Consider the following 12840-nt stretch of genomic DNA (forward strand, 5'->3'; position numbering starts at 1 on the left):
ACCATCATGGAATTATCAAAACAAGTCTGGGGAATATTGTGCAGAAGCACCAACCAGGGTTCGGTTATTTTAAAAAATTCCAAACTCTGAACATCCCCCAAGTACCATTAAATGCTTGATCATGAAATAAAAATAATATGGTTTGACTGTGACTCTGCCTAAAGTAGTCTATCTACCAAACTTGGTGACTTCGTAAGAAAGATGTTAGTCAGAAAAAGAACCAAGACGGAACTGATAACTCTACAGGAATTGGAGTGATTCTCAGCTGAGGTGGGAGAAAAAGTCCATGGGACAGGTGTCACAAAAATGTGCCACAAACCTGGGCTTTATAGAAAAGTGGCAAGAAGAAAGGCATTGCGGAAACAAAGCCACCTATCTCAAAGTCACTTTGGAATTTGCAGAAAGATGTTATGGACAGACACATCAAGTATATGGAAGAAGATACTCTGATCTGGTGAGATCAACATTTATTTATTCATTTTTTGGCCTTGCCACAAAACACCATGTATGGTGCAGAGCCAGCAGTGCTCACTGCCCTGAGAACACTATTCTCACAATGGAGCATGATGGGTGGTAGCATCATGTTATGGGGGTGTTTTTCCTTTGCAAGGAGTAGAAGACTGTTCAGGATTGACGACAAGATGGGTGAAGGCAAGTACAGGGCAGATTCTAGAATCTAGTATTCTGTTTCCACTGGTGGTTAGATCCTGAGGAGACATTTACTTGTCTTCCTTGTCAGAAATACCATGTAATAGTTAATGAATGCTATCTGCTAGATGGTATTTTTGATGAGGATAACAAGTAAATGTTTTTTTCAGGATCCAGCCACCAATGGAAACAGAATACTGGGATTTAAAGACAGTCTGACAGAATAGCCACCTCTTGAATATTTCTTGCTTAAGAAAACACTATGAAATTCATAGGGTTGCCATAAGTCGATAGGCAACTTTAAAGCACATGTAGACAAACAAAGATAATGAATGTTCTGGGCATACTGCCAAAACAGCATCTTGAAACTTCTGTTCCTGAACTTGTCTTAAGCCAAGAACGAAATAAAAAACCCATATAGCTGTTATCAATAAGCCATTGACTATAACTAATCATATGTTCACATAAACAGTAATTACTCCTGATAGCTTAATCATAGTTAAACAATAAAGTGTGTGCTGTAAGATTGCATTCCTTTCTATCCCCTCACTTTGGAACACAAATCCCCTTTTCTACCTATGCCCAGAAGCTTTAACTGTATCTTAAGGTTTCCTTGGCAGCAGCATTAACCACAGTTTAGAGCTAATCACGATTCCTTCTTAAAATGGGATTGAAACTAAGAAGGAAATTTCATTAGCCCTAAGTATGGTTAGCAATGTAAGCGCTGATATAATGTTTAACTAGAGTTGAAAGCTAGCTAGCAAGATAAATTTTCAAGATGGAAAGAGCCTGACAATATTGCCATTTCAGGAATTCCATTTCTGGAACTCCCCAAGGATTCCAACAAGTAACTTTTCAGTGTTCTGCACAATGGTGATCATAAAACATGGCAGAGTTAATCACTGCTCATAAGCCTTATTTGAATAGACTTCCTTTATTATTCTGTGCATCACTAGGTCAAAGTATCCTGTTCCTGTTATCTGAAGTGAAGGGGAGAGGACCCCACAGTCTTCTGATAAATCTATTATTTTCTTCTATGTGAAAGATTTTGCAGAGCTTGCAGGGAAAGTTACATTTTAGGGTACAGCTCCCAGAATCAACCAGCTTGTAGAGTGGGAGATTCTGGGCATTGTAGTCCCAAAAAATTAACTTTTCCTAGCTTTAGATCAAGCTGTAATGCCAAAGCAAACTTCTCTGGGATGAAGTTATCATGCCAAAGAAGCAACCGAAGAGGAAATTCAGTTTATTTGTTTTTCAAAACAGCAGCTCTTCAGCTCATCCTGGGCACGTTGCAAATTTTGGTTAAAACTGAAGAAAATTTGCTGCAACATGGGGGGGGGGATTTGATAGTTTTTCAGAACATGCAAGCTTTTAGACATAACCAGCTTATATCTCCTTTTCATTCAGTAGTCAGGTGGCTAAGGAATCATTTTAAGCTCAGTTTGAAGGTGTTCAAAGTCCAAGGGTAATGACTGCTTTGGCTTTGTGGCTGAAAAAAGATGTGGTGCTGAAATGCTATTGAAAACAGATCACTTTCTATATATGTTTCCCTTTCCCTGTTAATGTTTAATACAGAACACATTATATAGCAGGGATAGGCGACTCCATAGAGGCCAGGAGCCAATCACCCCCCAGACTCCCCTGAGAGCTGCACCCCGCTCATTGCAAGCCCCAAATATCTCAATTTTCCTCAGCAGTCCCTCAAAATGCTTGCCATTTTGAGAGGGACTGCAGATGGAAATTGCAGTATTGCAGAATAGTACATGCATATGGGCTGGTGGTGGTGGTGTGTCATCTTCACATGTTTTCACACATTTGAGAACTTCTTGGGTAGTCTGGGGCAAAGATTGCCTAGAAACGACATTCTTTTTTATTATTGGAGACGTTGGGGTACTGATGGGGTAGCTCCAGGGATCATATGCAGCGCATGGGCTGCACCATGCCCACACCTGCCAAACAGTAAATTTCCTTACCTCTTTAAACAGCAACCATGTTAGCCCTGTTCAGACATTACTCACTTTGCATCCACACACAAAGAAGGGAACACCTAGCTCTTCTTTCTCTTTTACTACTTTTCTCTTTTGGAAAATGACAGGTTTGGAAAGGAGATGTTTCTGTTCAGTCAGCAATTCTCCAAGTGAGTAAGGATGCTTGCAAATCTAGATTATTGCTCCTGTTTGAGGAACTTCTCTTTCAGACTTATATGTTTTCTATGTCAGAAAAGGGAAGATACAGTAGAGGAGGACAGGGCTACATGTTCCCTTCTTTGCCCGTTGAATCAAAATATATATGTAATGCTTGGCAAAGGAATGGGAAGACCGGTAAAGGCAACACAACACAAAACAGGCAGTCCTGAATATTTTGCAGGGCTGGAAAGAACACCTCATGGTTAAAATGTAGTTCCACCCTGTGTATTTTATGTCATGGCGATGCAGGTCCAGTCATAGTAAAGACTTCAGGGAGACTTGCATGCTACTGTTTTCACATGGTAAGAAGCTTGTCTGAAAGAGCCCTCGTGTGGAGAAAATTGTAGATTACAGCAGCAGGAGAATGTGAAAATTTAGCTTCAACTGATCCAGAGGAGGTAAGAAATAGAGAGTGTATAGACCATCAAGTGCATGGGAAAAGTTACTTTTTGTAGACTAGAAGTCTCAGACTCCCCCAGCTAAAATGGCCACTGAACAATTGGAGGGGGATTCTGGGAATTGTAATATACACACACACAAAAGATAGCTTTTTCCAAGCTCTACCTTTAGTAGAGGATTTTTGCAAGCTAGAGACCATCTGACATATACATTCACCTGCAAGTGGGGAAACAGGAACACTTGGGGCTGAATTGAATTTGCTTGGCAAACTGATTAAATGTGGGATACTTGGGAACACTGTCAGATGGATCCATAATTGGTTGGAAAGACATGTTCAAACAGTCGTCCTCAGTGGCTGTGCTTCAGGCTGGAGCAAAGCATCAAGTGGAGTGCCACAGGGTTCTGCCCTCGGGCCAACAGTCTTTCTTTATCAATAACTTAGATGATGGGTTAGAGGGAATCTTTATGTTTGAAGATGATGCAGAACTGGAAGGGGTAGCTAACAGATTAGAACACTGGAACAGAATTCAAATGGACTTTGATAAACTATAAAACTGGGCTGAATAATAGAATGAAATTCAACAGAGACAAATGCAAAATTCCACATTTAGGACACAAAAATCAAATGCATACTTATAGGGTGGAGGATATTTGGCTTAGCAGTAGCAAATGACCTTGGGATTATTGTTGATCATAAACTGAACATGACCCAACAGTGTTACCCTGCAGCAAAGGTGGCAAATGCTGTTTTAGCTTGCATTAATAGAGCTGGAGTTTCCAAAACAAAGGATGTAATTGTCCCACTATATTCTGCATTAGACAAGCCTCATCTGGAATACTGCATTCAGTTCTGGGCTCCTCATTTTAGGAAGAATATAGACAAGGTGGAGCAGGTTTAGAGAAGGGTAGCAAGGATGATAAAGAGGTATGGAGAACAAAACCTAGGAGGAAAGGTTGAGGGAGCTGGGCATGTTCAGCTTGGTGAAGAGAAAACTAAGAGATGATATAACTATCCTCTTTCATTATCTCAAAAGGTGTCACAGAGAGGAAGGGGGCAGGTCTAGTGGTTTTAAATTACAGGAGGATAGATTTTGATTGAACATTAGAAGGAACTTCTTGACAGTAAGAACAATTCAACAATAGAACCAATTACTTAGAGAGGTGATGGATTTGCTTTCTCTGGCTGTCTCAAAAAAGATGTGAAATACCTACTTTTGGGGGATGCTCTAGCTCAGTGATTCACAAACTTTGGTCTTCCAGATGTTTGGGAGTTTGGTTCCCAGAATCCCAGCCCATTGGCCAAGGTGAGACTTCTAGGAGCTGAAGTCCAAAACATCTGGAAGACCTGAGTTTGGGAATCACTGGAGTCTAGCTGGATTAACTGCATTTCTCTAGATATCGTTGCATTAAAAATAACTAACTGTATCAGCCATGTCTGATGAGAGCTGGAGACCAACATTTAGTGAGGGGCACAGACTATGCATCTTCTGCTTTAGCCCAATATTCTCTGTTCTGAGTGACAGTCATTCCCTGGAACAGAGAACAAAATATTCCCAGCTTTGTAGCCTAACTTTTAACTGAAGTTGCTGGAGCTGAACCTAAGACTTTTTCTCATGCAGAACCTATGCTCTGTCATGTGTAATAAAGACTCCTCTCATATTCCACCCTCTTTTAATCAAAGCTGTATTGATGCTTTTAATGCAGTTTACTTAAGGCAAAGTTTGAAGTAAAAGAGAGGAGCTTCAAAAGACGTGATCAATATTAATTATTAGTCATACTGGCCATATGTTGCCTCCAGTATCAGAGACATCATCTTAGGGAACACAAGTGGGAGAGTGCTGTTAGACTGTGGGATTCTCATACAGAGCTTGGAAATATTTATGTTAATGCTAATGTATTAATGATAAATTGGTAATGCAAATTAATCCAGTAGCATTAAAACATTGAGGGGGAGGTTACAACATTCATTCTTTACTAGATACATTAATTAACTTCAGAGAAATCATTTACTATTTGTACAAATGGAACAGAGTTTGGAAATAACTCAAAATGATCAGACTTATTGGCTGTGAATGAAAAACAATGTTCTGGGAATTTAGTGACTAAAATAATGAATTTCAGACAAAAACAAAGCTGATATAACAAACGACAGAAAATCATGGGTGAAAAGTTTTGTGAATGGTGGTGGTAGATTAACAAATTAATTTCAACAATCTATTTCCAAATTGTTGTTTTCAGATGCATTATTCCTAACATTTAGATGGAAAATCCTTTCTTGAAATTCAATACATTGATTTGGTTCAGAGTCCCTGGAACAGCAGAAAATAGGCTGAGTCCATCGTCTGTGTGACAGCACTTAAGATATTTGAGGATCCTTATCATACCACCTGAGCCAGCTTGCTGTAGTGGTTTGAGTGTTGAACTATGACTTTGGAGACTAGGGTTCAAATCCCCACTTGGTCATGGCAACCTGCTGGGTAACTCTGAGCAAGTCATACTCTTTCAGCTTCAGAGAAAGGTGAAGGCAACCTTCCTCTGAACAAATCTTGCCAAGTAAACCCTGTGATAGGGTCGCTTTAGGGTTACTGTAAGTTGGAAATGATTTGGAAGCACACAGCAGCAACCACAAATCATACCATTTCTCAGTCTTTCCTGAGCTAAACTAACCCAGCACCCTCAACCATTCCTCTTAAGGTTTGCGTAAAGGGTACCCATGTTGGTCACCCTCCTCTGGACATGTTTCAGTTTGCCAATGTCCTTCTTAGGCTGCGGTGCCCAGAATGCATTTGTGGGTTTTCCTTCCACAAACTTATGCTGCCTCACTGTGCTGACCTGTAGCAACAGAGCTATTTCTTAAATTAGTGGAGAATAATCTAGAGCAAGAGACAACAAGTGCATCCTTATAGTGGTCAGCTCCTTAAAAACCATTCCCCAAACCCGCCTGTTCTTCTTCTTGTGGTGAAGGACCTCTCCAATAGTTCTCTGGCTTTTTGTGGCAGTGGTGATGGTGTCAGTAATCTTCTCTCTTTCTCTCTGTCAACATTGATGAAACAAAATTATAGCTTCTGTTCTTGGTGAATGGGGTGGATGCAGCAAGCCCAAATTGCCTGGAAGTGATGTTGCTGTGGGATCTCCGTTGAGAGAAGGGGTACACTTTCAGTGGGAGTCTCCCTTTTCTCTGTTTTGTTTTCACTGGGGGCTCTGGAAGGAGATATTTCCAGGTATTGTACTGATGTTGAACAAAGATATTTAGTCAATTTGAGGAGTTTCTGCCAAGACAAGGTCTGGGGAAAACATGTGACATTTTGTTTTTAAAATGGGAACTTGAGTGTTTTTAGTTCAGTGACTTTCAAAAGATTTGTTGAGGCACCAGGGTTCTTCATTACAAGAAGGGAACCCCTGAAAAGCAGCTTCTCTGATGTACAGTACTAACCTCCCCCCTCTCTCTCCCCAAAAATTAAAGGAAAGGAAAGGTGGGTCTTCTCTAGAACATGTTCTGTATTCATTTACACCTAAATCTAATTGTTAGTCTCAACTACAGTAAACTCATTGAAACGGTGGGATTTATATAAGAGAATACCTTACCATTAAGCCATTGATTCATTAGGTCTAAATTTGTTGGGAATAATAGTTTGGCTATGGTCTTGGTGTTAAGGTGAGGGATCTCAACAAGCCTGCTCAGTGTCTTTTGCTAACCAATTGTGTTTATTCCTGGAACAGTATTCTTCATCATGGAGCTCTCCAGAAGTGTAGCATTCAGTATATTACCAGATATACATAGGCCAACACTTTGGGAAGGCAGCACTTGTAGGGAAGGCTTCCTTAGAGCCTGCTATAGAATATTTGGCATGCTCTAATGATTTGATGTCAAAAGGGGTCCCTTATGTGTGGAAATAGTTTTCTTAAAGCCCATCATAAGTTCATAAGCAATTTGTGAGGATGTAGGTTTCTTGGCATGAGTTCAGGATGTTGGCATACTCTAAAAGATTAGTAAATAAATAAAAAGTATATCTTGAATGGAGTATCAATATTTTTAAAAAGGAGATTAGTCGTACTCATACATTGTAGTATCTCCAGTATTCTGGACTTCAGCACCCAGAATCCCTAACCATTGACCAGGCTGGGGCTTTGTGGAATTAAAGTTGAAAACATTGAAAATACCAAAGCCTCTGTTCTAGATCCATTTGCCCCCACATCATGTCTTCCAAATATTCGTTGGACTTTAGCTCCCACCAGCATTGTCCTGCTTGGGCAATGGTCTGAGATTATGGAAGTTGTAGTTGAAGAACATCTGGAAGGCACTAGGATGGGAAAGCCTAATTCAGATCCTTAAGAAGTTGGTATTGCCTCTAGGGAACATGTAATTACAGCAGGGATCAAAATCATACAGCCCTCCAGGTGTTGTTGGACTGCATTATCCAGCAGCAGAGCCAGCACAGCCAGTGGTAAGGAATGCTGGGAGCTGCAGTCCAACAATATCTGAATTATGATTCCCATACCTAGCCCAAAGGTTTGCTTCATGTGAGGCTAGGTACACCTTCCCTGTGTGCTTTTCTCAAAAGTATCATTGCTAAATTCAGCTTTCTCCTGAGTATTTGTGGGCTCCCTCTTCACCACCCTGGTTAACAAAAGCCAACGTTAAAGGAGTTATGTTTTACAATGCAGAGAGTGGAGGATGCTTTTTATACATTGGTGCGAGAGATCCGTCAGTACAGATTGAGAAAAATCAACACAGAAGAAAAGACTCCTGGGTGCGTGAAAATTAAAAAATGCCTTTTAATGTAACAGGGTAAGTTTGCTTTTGTTTAAGAAAAAAAGTTTAGCAGAAAAGAAATCTGATCAACAATAAAAATCAATTTTAACCTGCAACTTATCTATGGTGATTCCAGTAATTTCAAAATGATTATAAGTGCCACTGTACTCCCAGTATCTTACTGTAAAAATGTAAGGATTTTTCTCTGTAGCAAAAACTGAGATATTTCTCTCTGTGTGTTCATTTCTGGCAGGTAAGAAAACTTTGCAAGAGAATGTAAAGTGTGTACTGTGCAAGAGCATGTAAAGCAATTTTGAGTCCCATTTTGTAAATAAGGCAGGATATAAACACCATAAAATAAATACATACATCAAGTGACACAGTCATTGTGTTGGCTGATTGCCTGGTAAAGATGTTCTCCAGAACATTCGGCCTTCTTGCAACATCTTTCAGGCAAATACAGTTATTATGCCAAAGGCTTTAATGGACTAGAGCAGGGATGGACAACTGTGAAAGGCAAAGGGATCACATTAGCCACCCTAGGAAACCTTGGTGGGACATTTATCCCCCAAGGTTTTGTTCCCAAATGCTTTCAAGCTAGTGGGGGGAGCATTTTTGCTATGCTTTTAGCCATATCTCCAGGTCATTTTAGGACCAGGAGACAACATGAAATGAGTGGAAGTCACGTCCTGTTTGCTGTTTAAAAAGTCATCTCCTGGGCTTAAATTGTCCAGAGGGGCAATAATGTGCTGAAAGTGCCCCCTTCACTTGCTAAAGGGCGGTTGGGACTTTTTTTAAACCCCGAGGGGCCACAAAAACAGCCCTGGAGCCTTAGGGAGCCCATGGGCTACACTGCCCAGTCCTGGACTAAAGCATGGGTAGAGAAAATGTGGCCCATAAGTGCTGTATGCTGCTTTTGAGACTCCCTGGTTATTATTATTTAAAAAATTTTAAAAAACAACTTATAACTCACCTTGTGCCCTGTAGGGAACAAAAAAAAAGAGATCATCATGATCTTTCCCTATCTCAAGCACCTTTAGGGCCAGGAGATGGCTTTTATAACTGGGAAACAAACCAAAAGTGACCTTGGATGGACACACCCCACCAGAAAGACCCTCTCCACATTATTTTCCTATATAGAATGTCTACACTCCATACAAGGTGTAGGTGGGAATTTTGAGTAAATCAACTTCTTAAAAGATTTTCTTTTCACAACAATCAGAGTGTCCCACATAGTTGCCCACCTCTAGGCTTCATTAGACTGAACTGACTAGTTCAGTGGTTCTCAAACCTTGGTTCTCTAGGTGTTTTTTGACTACAACTCTCAGAAGCTTCAGCCAGCTTGGCCAGTACTCAAGGAGTTTGGGAGCTGAAATCCAAAACCACTGGGAGACCAAAGTTTGAGAACCTCAGTTCTAGTTCACATAATTTTTTGCCATAATAGATTTACTAGATCTTAAGATGATACTAGATCCTTTGTTTTTTCCTCTTGCAGCAGATTCTCCCAGTTACTCCTGTGGGTTTGTTTCCAGAATATACACATGTTCTCTTCTACATGAAGACTGAGTTGCCACCCCATAAAACAAGGATTGGATGTTCAGATCTTAACGTGGATCAAAAACTATTTTCTCCTATTCTTATTTTTTTTAAAGGGTTTACTTGCTTCTGAATGTGCTGCATCTACCTCTAGCTTACATAGTATAGATTCCATTTGTTCTATGACCATGTCTATTGTATTTCTCCATTTCAAGCAACCACTCAGTTGTGATTCAGTGGGTAAATAAATAAACCAGTTAAGGATGATCTGTTGATAAATACAGCAACTGCACTGTTAGTCTTTCTATTTCTGACACAGAACAGTTACAAGATTATTTAAATCACTCCTTTTCCCAGCATCCCATAAATTCATGGTAGCAGATTACTTGTGAGCAGAGTTTCAGTGTTATACATTAGGCATAACTCTTTTGTGTTGAATCTTTGGTGGTTCTTTTACATTCAGATATTGATAATGGGGCTTCTGTTTGGATGCAAAATTGTGGTGCCATGATTCAACTGTGCTGAGATTTAAGATGGTGGAGACTTGTATACCCCAAAGTCCTTCCTTAGTTCCCTTCACTTGGCTGCATGCAGAAAATGAACAAGTTGAGATACAGACAGTTTCACACAATCTTTGGTCAATGGCACACAATAATCCTGTTAATGCTATAACATCTGTTGTGTCTGATCTTGGATGCTAAACAGGATTGGGTTTGTGGAGGCGAAGGCTTTCATGGCCGGCATCCATAGTTTTTTGTGATTTTTTCAGGCTATGTGGCCATGTTCTAGAGGAGTTTATTCCTGAAGTTTTGCCAGCATCTGTGGCTGGCATCTTCAGAGAATTCAGCCTTCGATGACCATTTATCGATTAGCTCCATTAATCAATGCAGCCTGTTAGTGGTAGACAGGTGTGTTTCTTGGCAGACAAGAGCCCAAGAAACACACCTGTCTATTGCTAGCAAGGGAGTGAGACAACAGGGGAGACAGCAAAAATCTGTTATTGGTGCTTAACATAGTTAATTCCTATATGATTTATGATGAGAAATCACTTCCAGAGAAGCCCACTCCTGGTAAGGTATACACATTTCTGATAGTTTCAGCTTGAATTCAGGTTGGAAATGTGCAGCTATAACCTATAGGTCAATTGAACTACCACAGTCTTTTGCATCTAATTTCTCAACTATAGAATACATTCTTTTTCTCCCCTTTCCCATGTTTCTTGTCAGCTTGTGGAAATTGTGAGGTAGCTGCTGCTCTGTTGTCTATGAAAGAGGAATGTGGTAGACCAAATCAGGTGTGACAAAGATGGAAGCTATGCCAAGGAACAGTGAAGGGAATATTTAGATAAAGATGTCCTCTGTGTGCACATATGACTCCAAATGTAACAGTTTTGCAGTCAGGTAGGTTAACGAGAAGCATAGTAAATTGCTTTAGAGACAAGTTGCAAAACCTCTGGCTCTCCAGCTGTTGCTGGACTGCAACTCCCATTGATCCCAGCCAGTGTTATCCATGATCAAACATGACATAGTTCTGGTTCAGCAAATCTGTTTAGCCCCAGGTTCTTAACTCCTGCTTTAGAGGTGTGAATAGGCATACAACCTATGCCCATTTTCTTCCAAGAAAGAAAGTCCCAGTGAATTCATTAGAGCTAATTTTTGGGTAGAGACATATAAGATTGCACTGTGAGTTACCTAACTTATATTTTCTTCTCCCTAAATAAGGGCCATTGAACCTAGTGAGCCCTCCCTCTGAGAAAATATGTAGAGACTGGTGCTAGAACTTGGAAATACTGCTTTTGGAGTACAACTCCCAGAACCCCCAGCACAGACCCTGCTGACTAGGGAGCCTGGGAATTATTGTCCAAAATAGTGACATTTCAACGCTCTAAATAGTGCAGCTTGAGCTATACATATAATTTCAAGGAGCCAGATGTGGGTTTCATGACATGTTTGATGTTCTAGAAAGTCTGATTCTCTAGAAATATGGATACTAGTAACACTTCTCTCCACAGCAGCTTGACCCCTTTTGCATTTAGATCTGCTCATCCATGTTGTGGAAATCAGAAGTGCAATTAAGTGTTGTTGGGATGATTGGACAACTAGAACAATCACTCTATAGGGCAAGAGGGGGTAATTTAGCTTAATACACCTCTTGAGATGTTAAGTTTGTTAAGTTAAGGCAGGGAAGAGGCTAATACAGACCCATTGCAGCTGAAGGTCCTGACAAATTAATACAAACATATAAAGATGATTGTATGTTGTAAATTAAAAATATCAGTTAGTGATTTATGGTTGAATAGTCTGGTAGTGATTTAAAGGAACAATGACAAAATCTTCTCCATCCTTTAATGACTTCTTTTTGAATAATATCTGAAGAATGGGGTATTAGGATGAATTGACATGGGAAATGTTAGAAGCTGTAAATTTGTGGGATAGGACAGGTTCAGAGAGGAGTCAGACTTAAAGGAAAGGTCTTGCTGGCACAATAGATTTTCTATATTAGAAGATCAAGTAAGACTGAATGGGTTTTTATGTTTGATGGCAGGGAAGGTCTGACTTACTTCTTTTAGCCTCCCTTTAATTAGCTTGCTTGTTCCGTCGCTGCTAATTAAGTGTGCTCTTCTCCTATTCTTTACTTGTGAGACATTCTGATATAAGATGGATAGAAATGTCTAGTATCATTGTTTATATAGAGACGATTCTTACTACACAGTTGGTCAATGGTTAAACTACTGGAAGCAATCACTGTTCTTTTAGGGGAACATTCACCCTTGCAGGTTTATCCCCCCTTTCTGTAGTTGAAAATTGGATAAAATGTAGATTTGTTTTATCTTTCTCAGCAGCAGCAAACTGCTAGACTTGTAAAATGATTTAGATTATTAGTTTAAAGTCTTTAAAAAGTGATTTTGCCTAACAAAGATCTCAGGCTGTTAGGCATGCTTCATTCAGGTAACTTTAGGCCTGTCTGAAAGTGCCTGTCTCACAAGTCTAGGACATGTGTACATCGTATGATTTCTGGCCATGCCAACAATCTGTATTCACAGGACTAATGATTCTTTCACCTTCTTGGACCAAACAATCCAGAGTGTTAATGATTATGGTACAGTTGTTGCTGGTGGTGTTATTATGTGCCTTCACGTCATTTACGACTTACAGTATCCCCAAGGCGAACTGTAATGGAGTTTCCTTGGAACATTTGTTCATGGGGGTTCCCTTTGCCTCCCTCTGAGGCTAAGAGAGAGTGAATTTTCTAAGTTCACCTAGTGGGTTTCCATGGCTGAGTGGGGACTTAAACCCTGGTCTCCATAGTCCAGTGCTC

General features: G+C 40.1%; 2 protein-coding genes across 4 annotated transcripts in view; one reads left to right on the top strand and one right to left on the bottom strand.

The window, feature by feature from the left end:
- The window catches only part of USP6NL (USP6 N-terminal like), a 681049-nt gene that overhangs the window by 364734 nt on the left and 303475 nt on the right, over positions 1-12840 (bottom strand). The window lies entirely within an intron of this gene.
- Positions 1-12840, top strand: part of KRAS (KRAS proto-oncogene, GTPase) — a 48704-nt gene that overhangs the window by 30250 nt on the left and 5614 nt on the right. Inside the window, exons 5-6 of one of the 3 annotated variants that reach the window (XM_042469888.1) lie at positions 7899-8014; position 9639. The exons of 1 other annotated variant lie outside the window; for it this stretch is intronic. In XM_042469888.1, the coding sequence (XP_042325822.1) occupies positions 7899-8014; position 9639 (117 nt within the window). Of the gene's footprint in view, positions 1-7898; positions 8023-9638; positions 9640-12840 lie in introns of all 3 variants that reach the window. One more of the 3 variants, XM_042469886.1, reaches the window with a different exon arrangement.

This window comes from Sceloporus undulatus, chromosome 5 (assembly GCF_019175285.1).
Source record: "Sceloporus undulatus isolate JIND9_A2432 ecotype Alabama chromosome 5, SceUnd_v1.1, whole genome shotgun sequence".
NCBI lineage: Eukaryota > Metazoa > Chordata > Lepidosauria > Squamata > Phrynosomatidae > Sceloporus > Sceloporus undulatus.